Here is a 17,383-nt window from a genome sequence, read left to right on the forward strand (position 1 = left end):
GGTTAACCGGATAAACTTGAAGTTAACATGGTTACCAGTACAATTTGACACTAGGTTAACGGTTTAACCGCCTAACCCCGGGTTAGTAGGTTGGTGCAAGTGGGCCTAAAGGGTTAAAGCTCGTGACTGTACCTGTATTCCTCTCTTCCATACAATAAAGTGTTACTTACTTATACTAAAATTAATTCTGTTTATAATTCATTTTTAGGGTTCCATACCCAAAGGGTAAAACGGGACCCTATTACTAAGACTTCGCTGTCCGTCCGTCCGTCCGTCCGTCCGTCTGTCACCAGGCTGTATCTCACGAACCGTGACAGCTAGACAGTTGAAATTTTCACAGATGATGTATTTCTGTTGCCGCTATAACAACAAATACTAAAAACAGAATAAAATAAAGATTTAAATGGGGCTCCCATACAACAAACGTGATTTTTGACCAAAGTTAAGCAACGTCGGGAGTGGTCAGTACTTGGATGGGTGACCGTTTTTTTTTGCTTTTTTTTCGTTTTTTTTTGCATTATGGTACGGAACCCTTCGTGCGCGAGTCCGACTCACACTTGCCCGGTTTTAGTTTATGGTGGTCAGTTACTAACAGGTGCCCAGTGACTGGCGAATTACCCTGTACTTAAGTACAAAAAATAAATAAATATGGTATACTTGTATCTTAAGGGCAGATCTTTGTTTCATACTTGCACCTAGTGACATTTTTGTTTTCTTCCCCAAATGAATCTGGAAACGTAAAAAAAAATATAAAAAACATGGGTAATTTAATTTATTTATTTATTGAATCTTTATTGCAAAATACATGTACAAATGGCGGAATTAATGCCAACCTGCTGAGACCCGATGACAGTTGTTTTTATTTTATTTTAATTTAGAACCCTTAGTTACACAATAAACGTTCAAAATAGATTGTGGAATATAAATAAAATAATAAATAAATATTATAGGACAATCTTACACATATTGACTAAGTCCCACGGTAAGCTCAAGAAGGCTTGTGTTGTGGGTACCTACTCACGTACTCAGACAACGATATATATAATATATATAAACACTTAAATACATAGAAAACAACCATGACTCAGGAACAAATGTCTGTGTCATCACACAAATAAATGCCCTTACTGGGAATCGAACCCAGGACCATCGGCTTCACAGGCAGCTAGGGTCACTATCACTACCCACTAGGCCAGACCGGTCGTCAAATGTATCTACACAAATTTGTACGCGGGGTCTTTGGAGGTTAAAGGCCTGTGCACACCGGCTTGCGTGTGCGTTACGTGCACGTGCGCGTGCGCTAAAATGTTGGAGCCGCACACGCACACGTCACGCACGCGGTGTGCCGTCTCTCATAAGGATCTGTATACTACAACGCCGCACGCGCACGTGCACGTCACGCACACGCAGCCGGTGTGCACAGGCATTATCTACCAGTCAATTCATCAAATGGATGTAGGTAATTGTAGCTGCTGAAATATGTAGATGCCGACGTACCGCATGTTTGTTGGTCACTGGATTGCTAAACGTCAACTTTTGACAACCAAAGCTACCGCATAAATTACGGAGCGGTATACAGGATGGCTAAAAATAACAGCATTCCCGTTGCCAGGGAGGTTTTATTATACTGAGCAACTTTTGCTATGCGATAAACCCCGAAATCACGAAAAAAAATTTGCTATTTTTCATACATTTTGGCTGGTCCATTATCAAACTTGAAGCACGAACAGTCAACGGTAAAAATATGGGTGTAGACAACTTACTCAAAAATATGTCCCATAGTTCTTAATTCATTGACATAAGAGTAATGGGACATATTTTTGAAATTATTTGTACACCCATATTTTTACCGTTGACTGAACATGTTCTTACAGATGTAGTGTATAATAGGGTATTATACTGTATTTAAAATAAATTATTTTACACCATGCATGAAATAAAGCACCAGATAATTATTAGAAAAACACAGATAGGAGTTATTTTTAAACACAAGTTCTATTTAATAAATCGGATAGAAATATAAAAAGTAGGTGAGTTGACCGTGACGTCACGATGTAATGTTTCATATAATTTCCATATTAGCAAATCGTTTTGACAGCTCTAAAAAAGTAACTGATTTGACTAGTAGGAAAATACCCTATTGTTTCCCATCGTATGTTCTCGGAAATGTTCGTTTTTATTATGCTACTTCAGTCAATCTCAGTACTTTTTGTACCGAGACTGACTGAAATAGCAAGACACGTTCGTACAATCGCCTCGCCTGTGTTCGCGGTGAACCACTTTTAGACTATTCCAGTAAATTAACCCTTTACCCAGAGCGGTGGTGGCCGAGTGGATATGACGTCCGACTTTCAATCCGGAGATCGCGGGTTCAAATCCTGGCTCGTACCAATGAGTTTTTCGGAACTTATGTACGAAATATCATTTGATATTTACCACTAGCTTTTCGGTGAAGGAAAAACATCGTGAGGAAACCTGCATACATCTGCGAAGAAATTCAAAGGTGTATGTGAAGTCCCCAATCCGCATTGGGCTAGCGTGGGGACTATAGCCCAAGCCCTCTCGCGCATGAGAGGAGGCCTGTGCCCAGCAGTGGGACGTATATAGGCTGAAATGATGAACCCTTTACCAGGCATAGTACGATTTATCGACCACATACGCGCCAATAGAATTTCAACTTTAGCATTCCGATTTAACCGACTTCGAGAAATGTGATATGTCTTCAAATTAATTATCAAAGCTGGATTGATTGGAATATATTTGGATTTTTAGGGAAAACCTTGTAGTTTGGCGCGGCCTGAAAAACGGTAAAGGTTCAAAAGTGGAACACCGAACGCGGGCGATTGTACGTTTCCGTGAAAATACGATGGAAAACAATTATGCAATACACCTGTATACCTACCTAAGGTCAATCTTTGATAACTCACCGTGCTGAATGCCGAGCGAGAGGCGGCGCTGGCACTCTTGTGTTTCGTTAGCGGAACCGTAGCAGGCTCTACCTTGATGTACGGCCAGAACAGTTCGCCCGTCCCTTCACATTTGTCTACCACTTTCACGCTACCATCTTCATTTTGAACTCGAAGGATTGCTACCAACTTCAGCTGAAAACACGCTCAAAAACTGGTTTGTGAAATTTTGAACTTTTTCTTAAATATTTACCATTCTTGTAATTTATCCACATTATTTAGAAATATTTTGTATTTTTTAAGGCGTTAGAAATCAGAAATCGTTTATTGCGTTTCAATACATAGTTGTTTCAATAAAATATAGCAATAATTCTTATAGGTAGGACTAATTTGTCTAGTTATATACTAATTATAAATATCTGGAAGACCGAGCTTTGCTCGGAAAACATATAAAAACTCAAAAATACTAGTTTTCCCAGAGATCAGACCTACCTAGATCGGTTTATCGCCCCCGAAAACCCCCATATAGCTAATTTCATTGAAATCGTTAGAGCCGTTTCCGAGATTCCCGAAATATATATACATATAAATAAATAAATAAACCAGAATTGCTCGTTTAAAGGTATAAGATATATCCATTTTTAGGGTTCCGTACCTCCAAAGGAAAAACGGAACCCTTATAGGATCACTCGTGCGTCTGTTTGTCTGTCCGACCATTCCCGCCCCCCGCCTTTATTTCTGAAACTACTGCGTCTAAAACTTTGAAAAAAAAATACAAAAAATAGTTCTTTACATAGATGACAGGAAAACCTATTAGAAATGTGCAGTCAAGCGTGAGTCGGACTTAATTACATACATTTTGATCCGACCCCTACGGGTTTTTTTAAAGACATTTCATTAACGGTCCACATAAAAAATACATTGTTCAAAATTTAGTAAATACCCTTATACCGAAAGTCCGACTCACACTTGACCGATTTTTTCACATTGTAGCAAGATTTTTCTGCATTCGAAGTCTTTTTAAAATTGCCATTAGGTTTAAATTCATCTGTATAAAACATTTCACTAGACTTTCTCATACTTACTTCGGGGGAACTAGCCGCCGCCCTAAAGCTAACCGCCCCATTCTGCATCACGAATAACCTGATTCCTCCCAAGATGTTTCTTCTATTCGGGATGAAAAGACAATCGACGTGCATCTTCGTCGCTGGCGGCAGAGGCATCTCGCGGCAGAAATCGACTTGCGGGCTGCTGCAGACGTGGAAGGCGTCTTTGAGGGAACTGAGCACTGTGAGATGCCAGTTTGCTTCAGAATTTACGCCCAGAGGCTTGGTGAGACTGCCGTGGCCCATTACCATGTAACTAAAAACGAAGTTAAAATTATCGTATATTGTAAGGTGTGGCATTTCATCAAGCGCAAAACACTAGTTAAATCATCATCATTCTCTTGCCCTTGTCCCATTCACTTGGGGTCGGCGCAGCATGTCTTTCTCTTCCACACCTCTCTGTCGCCCGTCATTTCATCATTCACTTGCGTTCGTTTCATATCATCTCTCACACAGTCCATCCACCTTTTCCTCGGTTTTCCTTTCCTCGTACTTCCCTCCACATTCATTCGTAATACCTTTCTCGTCACATGACTTTCATCCCTCCGCATCACATGCCCGTACCATGCTAGGCGATTTGCCCTTACTTTTTCTGTTATGGGTGCAACTTTCAGGCTTCCTCTTATATACTCATTCCTTATCCTATCCATTCTCGTCACGCCACACATCCATCTTAACATTCGCATCTCCGCTACATGCAATCTCTTTTCATCCGTCACCTTTAGGGCCCAACACTCTGATCCATACATGACGACAGGTCTTATGACTGATTTATAAATTTTACCCTTCAACCGAAGAGGCATTCGGGCGTCGCAAATGGTTCCCGTGACCTGTCGCCATTTCATCCATCCTGTGCTAATCCGGTTTTTAACGTCACGGTCAATATCGCCATCGCACTGTACGAGCGAACCGAGGTACTTAAAGTCGGAGCAGACCGGCAATGTAACGCCGTCGAGTTCTATGGCAGCAAAACTGGAGAGACCGCCAAAATCACAGAACATGTGTTCTGTTTTAGATCTGCTGATCTTCAGGCCAACATTCTCCAATTTTTGCCGCCATTTCTCAAGTCTGCTCTGCACCTCGAGTTCGTTTTCACCAACAAGCACAATGTCATCGGCAAACAGCATACACCAGGGTGCCTCCTCCTGTATGTCCGACGACAGAGCGTCCATAACAAGCAGGAAGAGGTAAGGGCTTAAAGCCGATCCCTGGTGCAAGCCTACCGTGACACTGAACTTGTCGGTGGTGCCAGCAGCTGACCGGACGCGTGTACAACATCGGTTGTACATTGACCGGATTAGCTCTACATACTTCCCAGGCACGCATTTCTCTTTCAGAGCCCACCACAAAACCTCTCGGGGTACTCGGTCGTATGCTTTTTCGAGGTCAACAAACACCATATGCAGGTTCTTTTTGGCATGTCTGTATTTTTCGCACAGATGGCGAAGTGCAAAAATGGCGTCTGTTGTACCTCTCCCCGGCATAAACCCGAACTGGTTTTGTGTTATATCACTCTCATCTCTCAGGCGTCTCTCTATCACTTTTTCCCATACTTTCATGCTATGTGACATGAGTTTTATTCCTCTATAGTTGTTGCATTCCTGTACATCCCCTTTGTTTTTAAAAATGGGCACCAGCAAACTGTCGCACCATTCGTCGGGAATGGTTTCTTCATGCAACAACTTATTGAAGAACAAAGTCAGCCACTTACATCCATCCTCACGCAGTAACTTCCATACCTCTCCTGGTATATCATCTGGTCCTACAGATTTCCCATTTTTCATACTTCTCACAGCCGTTCTTACTTCGTCCATACATATTTCTTTCACTGCACCCATATTTATCATCCTGTGCTGTAGTACCCTGTTCCATTCATTTTCCTCATTCATCAACCTTTCGAAGTAGACTTTCCAACGTTCTTTTATCGCTTCGTCTTTCGTAATCACCTTACCTGCATCATCTTTCACACATTTTATATGAGACATATCCCGGGAACTTCTTTCTCTCGCTTTGGCTAGGCGGTACAGCTGCTTTTCGCCTTTAGGACTATCTAAAGACTCGTACAAATGGTCCTGTGCTGCTGTTCTGGCTATAGCAACTGCACGCTTTGCTTTCTTCTTACATTCTTTATATTCTGTCCTCTTTATTTCCTTCTCAATTTCCTGCCCAGTTTCAACACTTTGCCATTCTTTAAATGCCTGCTTCTTTTTCTTTAATACTTCCTGCACCTCCTCATTCCACCACCACGTTTCCTTATCTATCACACCTTTCCCTTTCGACTCTCCCAATACATCTTTTGCTACTCTCCGTATACAATTTGCCATCTCGTTCCAACATTCGTTTGCATTCAATCCTTCCATTCCTTTCATTTCTATCATTTTATCTATTACACGTTCTTTAAATTTTATAGCACATTCATTCTTCTCTAGCATATGCCATCTTATCTTTGCAGGGGGCCGTTCGGTTCTCATACGAGACTGGACTTTAATGTTCACATCGATTACAAGCAGCCTGTGCTGTGAAGTAAGGTGTTCTCCTGGTATTATTTTTGTGTCTTTGATGCAGTTGATCTTATTTCGCTTCACAAGGAAATAATCAATCTGCGTGGTGTGATTGCCACTTTTGTAGGTTATCAGGTGATCATCCTTTTTTTGGAACCAGGTATTGGCGATTGCCATGTCCAAGGCAGTAGCTGCTTGTAGCAATGCTTCACCCTGCGTATTACGTATTCCGAAACCGAAACCCCCATGCACTCTTTCATACCCCACATTCATTCTTCCAACATGTCCATTAAAATCCCCTCCCACATATATCTCCTCATTTGCTGGTATAGTCATGGTCACTGCGTCAAAATCCTCCCAAAACTTCTCTTTCGCTACATCGTCACATCCACTCTGGGGAGCATACACACTTATTAAATTGAGTGTGATGTTTTCTAACATCACTTTCATAGCGATGATTCTATCGCTCTTCCTGTCAACATTTGTGACATTCTGTTTCAAATGACGATCGAGTGCTATACCAACACCATTTCGTCTGCCGTCACTCCCACAGGCAAAACACTAGTTAAATATTAATAACAAAGAGAATAGATGGTATAGAGGGGGCCTGATATAGTAAATTTTATAGTCACATTAAATTTACTGCCATCTATCGACACACGACTAAAACTCAAAATGAAAACGTATAAAATTATCAAAAAAATGTATATAATTATATGGATAAATGATTTTATTATTTTTATATCATTTTGACCCATGTTCATTCACTGATATGGGGTATTCATAAATTACGTCATTTCAAATTAGGGGGGGGGGGGGGGTCTGGACATCGGATGACGGTAGCATGAAGTAGGAGGAATGGGGTCATTTGAAGCATGATTTTTGGATGATTATATGGGGGGGGGGGGGGGGGTCAAAAATCGTCAAAAATCGATGATGTAATTTATGGACAGCCCCTATCTATGTGTTAAAATTGTTAAATATGAAACGGCGTCGTCACGCTGAAACGAACCCCTTAAGCTAAGCTTATCTAGACGATCACGGCCCATGAATATAAAGAATATCCCTCAAAATTTCATGACCCTTTAGTTAAAACAATTGAAAGTTAACCTAGATTTCCCCTAAACTGAATACTTACCATAATTGAAGATCCTAAATCTAACCTTATCAGGACCAGGGCTCCATGCATGTGTGGCTTATCTTACAAACTAAATTGGCCAGGCTTGTGATCAAGTGGTAGGAATCTACATTGCGAAGAATAGTAACTCAGGATCTTTAGAGAGAGAGAGGCATATTATTAAAGCAAACAACAGAATAAGTTTAAAGACATTTATTTACGGAAAAATTGATTTTATACTACTTTGGTTGACGAGTTTTGATTTTGGTTTATTTATTTTTAGCCCTATGATGTTACCTGCCTAACAACTAGCCCTAATAGTCTCTACCATGGTTTTGTAACCTACTGGACTGGCAGAAAAATCCCACGAAAAAAAACTGACCAGTATGCCTAACAACGCGATTTGTTATGAAACGGAACGAAAATCTAAAGCTCAATCTAAATTATTTAAAAACTTTGATTAAAACAAAGCTAATGTACATAAAATTGCAAAGCTATGAGTCTATACTTAAGTTGAATATAAAAAGAATCATTTAAATTGTATTTGACGAGAGATCTGGTAGGCGCGAAGGTTCCATGACGACACAGACCCTGTAAATTATTTAAGCAGTAGTATTCTGATAGACAATATCTAAGCCCTAATTCTTACATGCTTCCAAAACATCTACCCGACAAACAAAACCAGATTAAAGCCCATATATAAATACATACAAATAAATTTTAAACTGTTCAAGTTTCAATCATTATTTATAAATGGTTATGAACACAGAATGCAGGAGAGGTTCTCTTACTCCCACCGACTTACGGCTTCGCTCAGCTATCCGTTGTTCACCATATCATGAAATCTGAACAAGTTTTGGCATACTTTTTTTTACGCCAGGCCTTATTCTTCTTACAAGGCTTCATTCTAATTTTATTCACATTTTATAAATCACTCAACTTCTCCAGAGCAAAAACATTTTATTTTCAATAATTCAGTATCAAATCTCCTTGGAATCAAAATTTCCTTGTTTAATTTCAATAGCACACAATTTCATATTGTCATAGTTGAAGTTTTAGCAGATCATAGAAAATAATGAAGAATACGCATTGTCAACAGTAATATAAAGATAAATTCAGTATAATCACTAAAATTCTATCTGTAAAACCAGATTAAAGCCCATATATAAATTCATACAAATAAACTATATACTATTCAAGTTTCAATTCATTCTATATGGTATAGAACACAGAAAGCAGTTGAGGTTTCTTTACAACCGCTAACTTACGGAATCGCTCAGCTATCCGTTGTTCACCACATCATGAAATCTGAACAGGATTTTGGCATACTTTTCTATACCAGACTCTTTCTCATTGATCGAGGCTTCATTCTAATTTTACTCATACTTTATAAGTCTCTCTATTTATAGCAAATCATAGAAAACAATAAAGAATTCGCACTGCCATCAGTAATCTAAAATAAAATCAGTATTAAGTTTTTCAAATCAATAAAAATCACTACTTTATGAATATATGTATAAACACTCACCCGGAGACTTGAAGGCTTCTTTGAAGTGGGTAGCTCAGGATTCCCTGGAACCTGCTCTGATGCTCAGCTACTTGTTCAGCTGAAGTCGCTCGAAGATGTTCGGAGAATGCCTGCTAGGGCTCCGCTGAAGTCGCTCGATGATGTTCGGAGAATGCCTGCTAGGGCTCCGCTGGAGTCGCTCGATGATGTTCGGAGAATACCTGCTAGGGCTCCGCTGAAGTCGCTCGAAGATGTTCGGAGAATGCCTGCTAGGGCTCCGCTGAAGTCGCTCGAAGATGTTCGGAGAAAGCCTGCCAGGGCTCCGCTGGAGTCGCTCGATGATGTTCGGAGAATGCCTGCTAGGGCTCCGCTGAAGTCGCTCGAAGATGTTCGGAGAAAGCCTGCCAGGGCTCCGCTGGAGTCGCTCGATGATGTTCGGAGAATGCCTGCTAGGGCTCCGCTGAAGTCGCTCGAAGATGTTCGGAGAATGCCTGCTAGGGCTCCGCTGAAGTCGCTCGAAGATGTTCGGAGAAAGCCTGCCAGGGCTACGCTGAAGTCGCTCGAAGATGTTCGGAGAAAGCCTGCCAGGGCTCCGCTGAAGTCGCTCGAAGATGTTCGGAGAAAGCCTGCCAGGGCTCCGCTGATGTCCCAGGCTGCGCAGGCTGCTCCTTTGGGGCTCCTCTTCGGTCCTTGGGGCTTCTCTGGATCCTCTTCTTAGTTCTTCTTCTGGAGCTCTTCTTGGTTTGGCTGCTGTAGACTGAATGTCTCTCCTAGCTTTTGGCTCTTCTATTTATACCCCTATATATTTGGTATTATTTTGTTTTGTTTGTTTCCTTGGTTACGAACGTCGCCTTCGTCCTCATCGTCGCCTAAAATCTCTTTGTACTCTTCTATCAATCCTAATACGAATTTTTTTACTATGGCGTGCAAGCAAATTTGAACTTAATATATATGAAATTAGAGTCCATTTTTCAATGACCCTGTATACTGAAAATTACCCTATGGGAAATATTTTTCTTTCTTTTTGAATAAAATACCAGTTTTTAGATGATTATATATATAAATATGGATGTATTGATTTTTTATCTATGTATTTCAATAAATTTCTTCCATCAAAACTCTATACTTTTGAAGTAATGGACAAAAATTACCTAACATTTTATTTGCATGTTTTTGTGGAATTTTCTAGTATTTCCACTATTATTTATGGCTAAAACTAATTCTTAAGCTTATAATCTATTTTCCTACTGCATCATTTAGTATTTACAAACACTATTTTTCATGTTTTTTACAACTGAACTTTCCTTGCAAAATTCCATCAGTACTAGTAAAGATATGATCATTTATTAACTAAATGACCCACCTTATATACAATATACTATATAAATTGACTAAAATACACTTCCCTTAATCCTCCAAATCCTTCTGATCTCACAATGGCATACAAAATTAGACTTTTCTTGGTCTATATTCATACTCAAAAATCTTATGTAAATTTTAGCTTATAAAAATATTATAAAATCTCAATGCCTTATTTAATTACATTCTACATAAATGAATCATGATATGCTTCTATAATTTTAACGATTATTAGCTAGAACAGGTTCTCATTTTTCATTTTATTTGCTTATCCCATATATGTATAATGAAAATATTTATTTTAATGAATTGACTAATTATTAAATTCCTATGTACCATACACATATAATGACTCATTTGACAATGAAATTATGTATATCAGTTCTCTAGTTTTTTAGAAATTAACAAAATTAAGTTTTTTATTTCATTAAGCGAACACTAATATTGTCATACTTAGACATAAGTAATGTCTGCAATGCTTTATGTAAACCATATATCTTTCTATCTATTTATTTATGTTTACAGTTTATATAAAACATCTTTACATATAATCAAACTTATAATTAATTAGTTTAATGATGACAGAGAACATTTTTATGAATAAATTTATTTTTCCCAATAATTCTTTTCTATGTAAAAACATCTTTATATGTAACTAAATGCCCATAACTTTGATGAACGTGCACAGAGGTCATCTGTCTCGTTACAACGCCATCTAGCCGAGCATAGGCCAAAGGTGTGTGCCATCTACTTGGATCAGAAGTCATAGCCCGCGTAACAACTGTCAAAGACCTGGGTGTTACCTTTGATGTCTCTCTTACCTTACATGAACACAAAAGGATTAGCTGCCGATTGTTATAAGCGACTTGGTTTCGTTATCAGAAATGCGCGCGAATTTAATGATCCTAGAGCTATCAAACTGCTCTACACGGCTCTTAAAGTACACGGCTAGTAAAGTAAGCTTGAAGCGGCAAGTATTGTTTGGAACCCAGCTGAAAGCACATACGCCCTTCTCGTAGAAAAAGTACAAAAAACATTCCTTAGGTTCTTATATAAAAAGTTGTATACTTATTATCCATTATTATATCCGATGAAGTACTTATTAGGATCCCTAGGTTTTAACTCCTTAGCAGTAACAGTCCTAGTGACAGTATGCGGAATTTTACGTGGCGATACAGACTGTCCCGAGCTGATAGGAAGAGTTGTTAGACTCGCTGTTCCATTTGTGCCCAAAAATCTCCTTAGACCGCGAAGTCACAACCTTTTGGCCACCAATTACTTACACGCACTGTAGCACATAAAAACTCACCAGCTGTGCGGGCTCTAAGGCTGTTGAACTCGCTTCTGCCACGGGCACCAGAATGTGATATGTTTGCAAATCGATGGATGGTTGTGTGTCAGATGTGTCTGCGGTACTGTGAGATGATGGACGAAAGTTGATTGTGACCTGATTTTCCTAAATTGTGTAAATACATTATGTATTCTGTAATCGGATGTGTACAGTGATTTGGTTTCGACTGTAATACTGTATATTATCATATATTATGTATTCAAATAAATAAATAAAAAAAAATCTATCCGAGAATGACTTTTTCTTGATTTCCGAGGCACGTTTTTTTCTGAGACTTTATTCATCTTATACGAAGGCACATATGTCTTTGTTAATAATCATACATCGGATTCTAGGGGGCAAATTGTATGACGGGATCCCTATCCGTCATACAATTTGCCCCCTAGAATCCGATGTTTGTTAATAATTACACCATCTACTCGACTATAGGCCAAAGGTATGGTGCAATCTTTTCGAGCGATGGCACCATAACCTTCATCCTACTCTCGAGTAGATGGCGTTAACCTTTTGGACGCCAATGACCGATATATCCGCACCGCAGGCTCAACGCCAAAGACCGATTAATCGGTCTTAGACCATGCAGCAACATAGACCTACGTGCATATGCATAAAGTTCAATTTCAGTTTTGACACTTCAGTGACGTGGCGTCCGCGGTCCGCGTGATAGCTTTTGTGTTTGACACGGCGTCGAAAAGGTTAATATTAATATTTAACAAGTTAACACATATCAGCGAAAGAATAATGATCAAAGTCAAATGGCGTTTTAACAGTTTTAATCTTCTGTCGAAAGATGGCAGTAAATGTACTGTAGCTACATAATTTACCATGACAGTAACTCTCTATTTCAAATTCTCTTTGGTACAGACGCAAGAATTAAAAGCGACGAAAGAGCTTGTAAACAGTCTTCCGTTTTAAACGACCTTCTCCACATCGACTTTATTGTATTTTAGTGTGGGTTGCGAACGTATTTTCTCTTAATTACTTATACTTATTATGGGCATTTTCTACTCAGAATCACGAGGACTATCGATTTTAAAAGAAAAAAAATATCAGTTTTGTAACGCATTTTCACATACATTTTGTATGGACGTTACAAAACTGACACCCAAAATTTGTATGAAAAACTGGGGACACTTTTTTTCTTTGTCTGATTGAAGAGTACTCGTGATTCTGATTCTAAATAACCCAAATGTTGATGGTTTTTCGAGAAAAGTAAACGGTACCATTTTTCTGAAAACTTACCCAAAAAAATTCGGTTTAATCTCAAACGTTTTAGCCGCCCGGAATACTTGTGGCAATTGCAATCCGGTGTCATTGTCATACACTTGCATTGTATTAAATTGCAACGTTCCGTGCAGAGCAAAATGGACTTTGACGTTATAGTGGCAGTAAAAAGTCCCTTGGAAGTAGGGGATCCATTTGCATTGGGGTGTAATCCGAGCCTGGCCAGTGAAGGTCTGTAAATCCGTAGTACCGCTTAAAGCGGAGGCTACTGAATAGGCACTTTTGGCTCCAGGATACATACTGAAAAACTCGTTCATCAGGCCAGCCAAAGCTTCGGGGTGTCCGAAGGCAACTTCCGTAAGCTAGAAATTTCATACAAGACACATTGGAAAATAGATAATCTCGGTGGTTCGCTTTCCATACAAAAAACAATTGCGTTATATTAAGTAATTACACACTATTACTAGATAAATATGTGCGCATCTATCTACTTGCGAATGTTTATTTGCGCTAAATTGATAGTAAAACTTTGTTTTATACAGAAATCACGCATCCGCTAATATTTATATTCACTAACAACGCGTTTATTGAAAAAAAAAATCTCCGAGTTGTCTGACGGCAAATATCTTGCCGTTACCTACAATAGGATTAACATATAAGTTACAAAAACTTGTCTTTATTTATTTTTCTTGAATTTGTGATTGCGACTGGCCTAAGGATTTATCCATTTAAGGGGCCCACTGATTAACAGTCCGCCGGACGGTATCGGCCTCTCAGTTGTTCGGAACTGTCAAAATTTTGTTCTAACTGACAGGCCGATACCGTCCGGCGGACTGTTAATCAGTGGGCCCCTTTATAAGTATTTTACATACCGTTTTAAATATTTCTGGAGGTACATTAACTTTATCCCTCAAACATTTCCTCGCCATCGTGCCTCTCCAATACGCTTGCAGCAACGTCGCCGCCTCATGCTTACGGACCAGCTTCTCTCGTTCTTCCTTCAGCATGCCACATGTTTGCTCTGAAGTAGCCAGTTCGCATACTTGTGAAACGGCTGGGAGAGATGGACATGTGAGTAGTCGATCCAGTATTGTTTGAGAGACTTGATATTCGGGGGAGTGTTCGCCAGTCTGACCAAGAATAAAAATTCATAATGAAACTTTTGAACAAAACAACATAGTACAACAAGGGCATAATATAAATAACTTTATCCGAGGAAATTTATCGGTACAAACTTAAGAGAGGGTTGATATCTATGGGTGTCATTCTGAATCCCTAACAACGTTTGTCCTAAAGTCACTTGCCCTAACGGGTTTGTCCTAATGGGCACATGCTCTAACGATCAATTGTCATAACGATTATTTTCCATTATGTAATGGTTAACCTAAGACTCATTTGTCCTAAGCATTTGTACCATAACTATCAAGATCCCTAATGTTTTTTACCATATTCTTCGAAATCCCTAACAATGTTTGGCAGAAAATAACATGCTCTAACTGTTTTGACCTAATGGCTATTGCCCTAATGATCAATTGTCATAACAGTTACTTTTCCTATTTATCAATTATCATAAAAATTACTTTCCATAATGAATGGTAACGAACTGTTGCCACAAAAATGGGTTAGGTTAGGTTAGAACTGTGACCCTCGCAAAAACGAACTGCTGCCACAAAAGTGGGTTAGGTTAGGTTAGAACTGCGATCCTTGCAAAAACGAACTGTTGCCACAAAAGTGGGTTAGGTTAGGTTAGAACTGTGATCCTCGCAAACACGAACTGCTGCCACAAAAGTTGGTTAGGTTAGGTTAGAACTGCGATCCTTGCAAAAACGAACTGTTGCCACAAAAGTGGGTTAGGTTAGGTTAGAACTTGTGATCTTCTAAAAACGAACTGCTGCCACAAAAGTGGGTTAGGTTAGGTTAGAACTGCGACCATTGTAAAAACGAAACGAAATAGGGAAATCAAAATTAGGGCATACGAGTGTTAGGTCAAGCAACGATAGGCTAAGTAAAATTAGGTAACATGATAGTTAGGATATATAATTGTTAGGCCTAACAATAATTAGGCAAAAAAAGAATTATGCTACATAACATTAGGATAAATACACAATATGGAAAGTGCCATTGGGGAAAAACATATTAGGACAAAAAAAAAATCGGCCATTCGATAATAGGGAAACCAAAATTAGAGTATACGAGTGTTAGGACAACTGATCATTATGACAAACAATATTAGGGAATGCAAAGATAGGAGAAAAGACTTTAGGGATTCAGATATAGATCCGATATCTATAGGTCAAGGATGAAATTGACATTTACATCTACTACTTACAGGGCTAGCGTGTCTTATTTGAAATGTTTGTAATTTTTGAGCAGTTGTGCGGTGTCGGCATTTACGCATACATTAAAGGCGTCGGTCCACTGTTACTTTTTACATTGTGCTACAGGTACCTGCATTTCTTCTGATCGTACACTCTCTTCTTCCGGGTGCTCTGGTTCCGGTATGGTGCAATCACAGGGGTCTAAATTTATTATGTTTCTGTAGTTTGTAATGTCCGGCTTATGCTCCGGCAGACCAAATTCAGGAGCAACGAGATACCGTCTGTGTTAGAAAAGTTAAGTTTTTTGATATTCAGCAAGCAAACATTTTCGGATAGTTATAAGATTTATTGGTTAACCAACCAAATACAAAATCGCCTGGATCCGTCACGGAACGACCTGACTTTAACCTACATACATTATTTGATCATGCCATAGTCTAATAAAACATGGTCTTCTATTCCCAGAGTGACACAGGCCTACGTCACAATAACATGGCCGCTATATATAGCGCTATCGCATATTATCATATATAGCGCTGTCGCATGATGACGTAGGCTTGTGTCAGTTAGGTGACCTAGAAAAGACGGGAATGGAGTATATTATTATACCATGGATCATGCAATGTTTTCATCTACCCTCAACTGGCTTAAGGAGCCATTTGAGGGTAGATTATGTTTACTTTTATTTAAATACCTAAACAGTGTATTATGATAAGCGTACACATGCGTTTTCTTATTTTTGAAGTGAAAACTTCTTTAGCGGCGCTGTGCACTTTTTGTGATGGGGAAAAACTCGTAACAGGTGTCACGTGACCGTAAGACGTAAGACTGTCATGGAGTTTTCACTTCTGCCGCCACTTCCGGAGTGCAACCCGTTGTTTTTTACTAATTTCTGCTATTTACTGCCTTCACAAAGAAAATTACTGACCTCAGTACGAAACAAACGTCCCGATACTCAATAGAACTTAGACGCTTTATGAGAAATGCCTGAAGCGCTTTTCGGAACATCCAATGGCGTAGATTCTTCTTGTAACCTACGACTTCTTCATTCCATGTAAGGTCTGGCTGATACGACCTGTAGATATAATATTATTTTTTTGTTGCTGGACAAGTATCGCTATAATATTGAAGAATCATCAGTTGCCTTTATTTTGTCACTCATCATGTTTGCGGTAACCGGATTATCGAACGCTAGCGATTGACTAGGTACCTACCTACTACAAAACATATAGCACGGTGTAGCACCACTTTCCTGAACTGTCAAACTTACAACAACAATGTTATTTAGTTTGACGGAACAAATTTTCTCGAAAAAAAATACTAAAATTTCGGTTAGGAGTATAATATATATATTATACACTGACATGAGGTTAAAGGCACTAAGCATTATTTATTATCATTACACCTTATAAAACAAACTCCCCGGCGTGTCTGTCTGTTTGTGTCTACTGAACGGATTTTCATTCGGTTTAGGTGTATAAAATAAGGTTTTGTGTAACCAATGGAAAGCCGGGGGGCACTCTAGTTCAAAATATAAAATGACGTACTTAAGAAACTCAGCATCAATGGCCATGTACGTCGTGGTCTTCGTAGTCTTCAGTAAGTTGGTGAAGGCAGTTCCCAAGTTCGTGAGGAAGTAAACGGCCCAAGGGCACTCTCGGACTGAGGCGCCCTGGATCAGGTCTTGGGTGCCGAGCAGGAGCGAGGACTGGCTAATGAGCTCCACATGCCAGTTTGTTTGGGAGTGGACCCAGAGTCTGGAGATTTGTGATAGTAAACTAAATACAAGAATATCTCCTTCATTATACGAAAACAATCCTATTACATTTTAACCTAATCTGTAGGAAGAGGCCAAAACAACAAACATCAAATTAACTTTGTTTTGTTTGAAATTTTCAATTAACTATGATTTAGATTTCATCTAACTTAGCCCCTTACCTCATACGAAGTCATATATGGCGGATATGACGTCGAACTCTATTGACAGCTATTAA

The 17,383-nt window shown here is 39.2% G+C and overlaps 1 protein-coding gene across 1 annotated transcript in view; it reads right to left on the minus strand.

The window, feature by feature from the left end:
• LOC134791558 (uncharacterized) overlaps positions 1 to 17,383 on the minus strand; it is a 60,102-nt gene that overhangs the window by 21,761 nt on the left and 20,958 nt on the right. Inside the window, exons 13-19 of the mRNA XM_063762606.1 lie at positions 16,937 to 17,146; positions 16,318 to 16,464; positions 15,520 to 15,670; positions 13,944 to 14,201; positions 13,090 to 13,433; positions 3,992 to 4,268; positions 2,928 to 3,101 (exon numbers count right to left, since the gene is read on the minus strand). Of these exons, the coding sequence (XP_063618676.1) occupies positions 2,928 to 3,101; positions 3,992 to 4,268; positions 13,090 to 13,433; positions 13,944 to 14,201; positions 15,520 to 15,670; positions 16,318 to 16,464; positions 16,937 to 17,146 (1,561 nt within the window). The remainder of the gene's footprint in view (positions 1 to 2,927; positions 3,102 to 3,991; positions 4,269 to 13,089; positions 13,434 to 13,943; positions 14,202 to 15,519; positions 15,671 to 16,317; positions 16,465 to 16,936; positions 17,147 to 17,383) is intronic.

Source organism: Cydia splendana, chromosome 6 (assembly GCF_910591565.1).
Source record: "Cydia splendana chromosome 6, ilCydSple1.2, whole genome shotgun sequence".
NCBI classification, from domain to species: Eukaryota; Metazoa; Arthropoda; class Insecta; order Lepidoptera; family Tortricidae; genus Cydia; species Cydia splendana.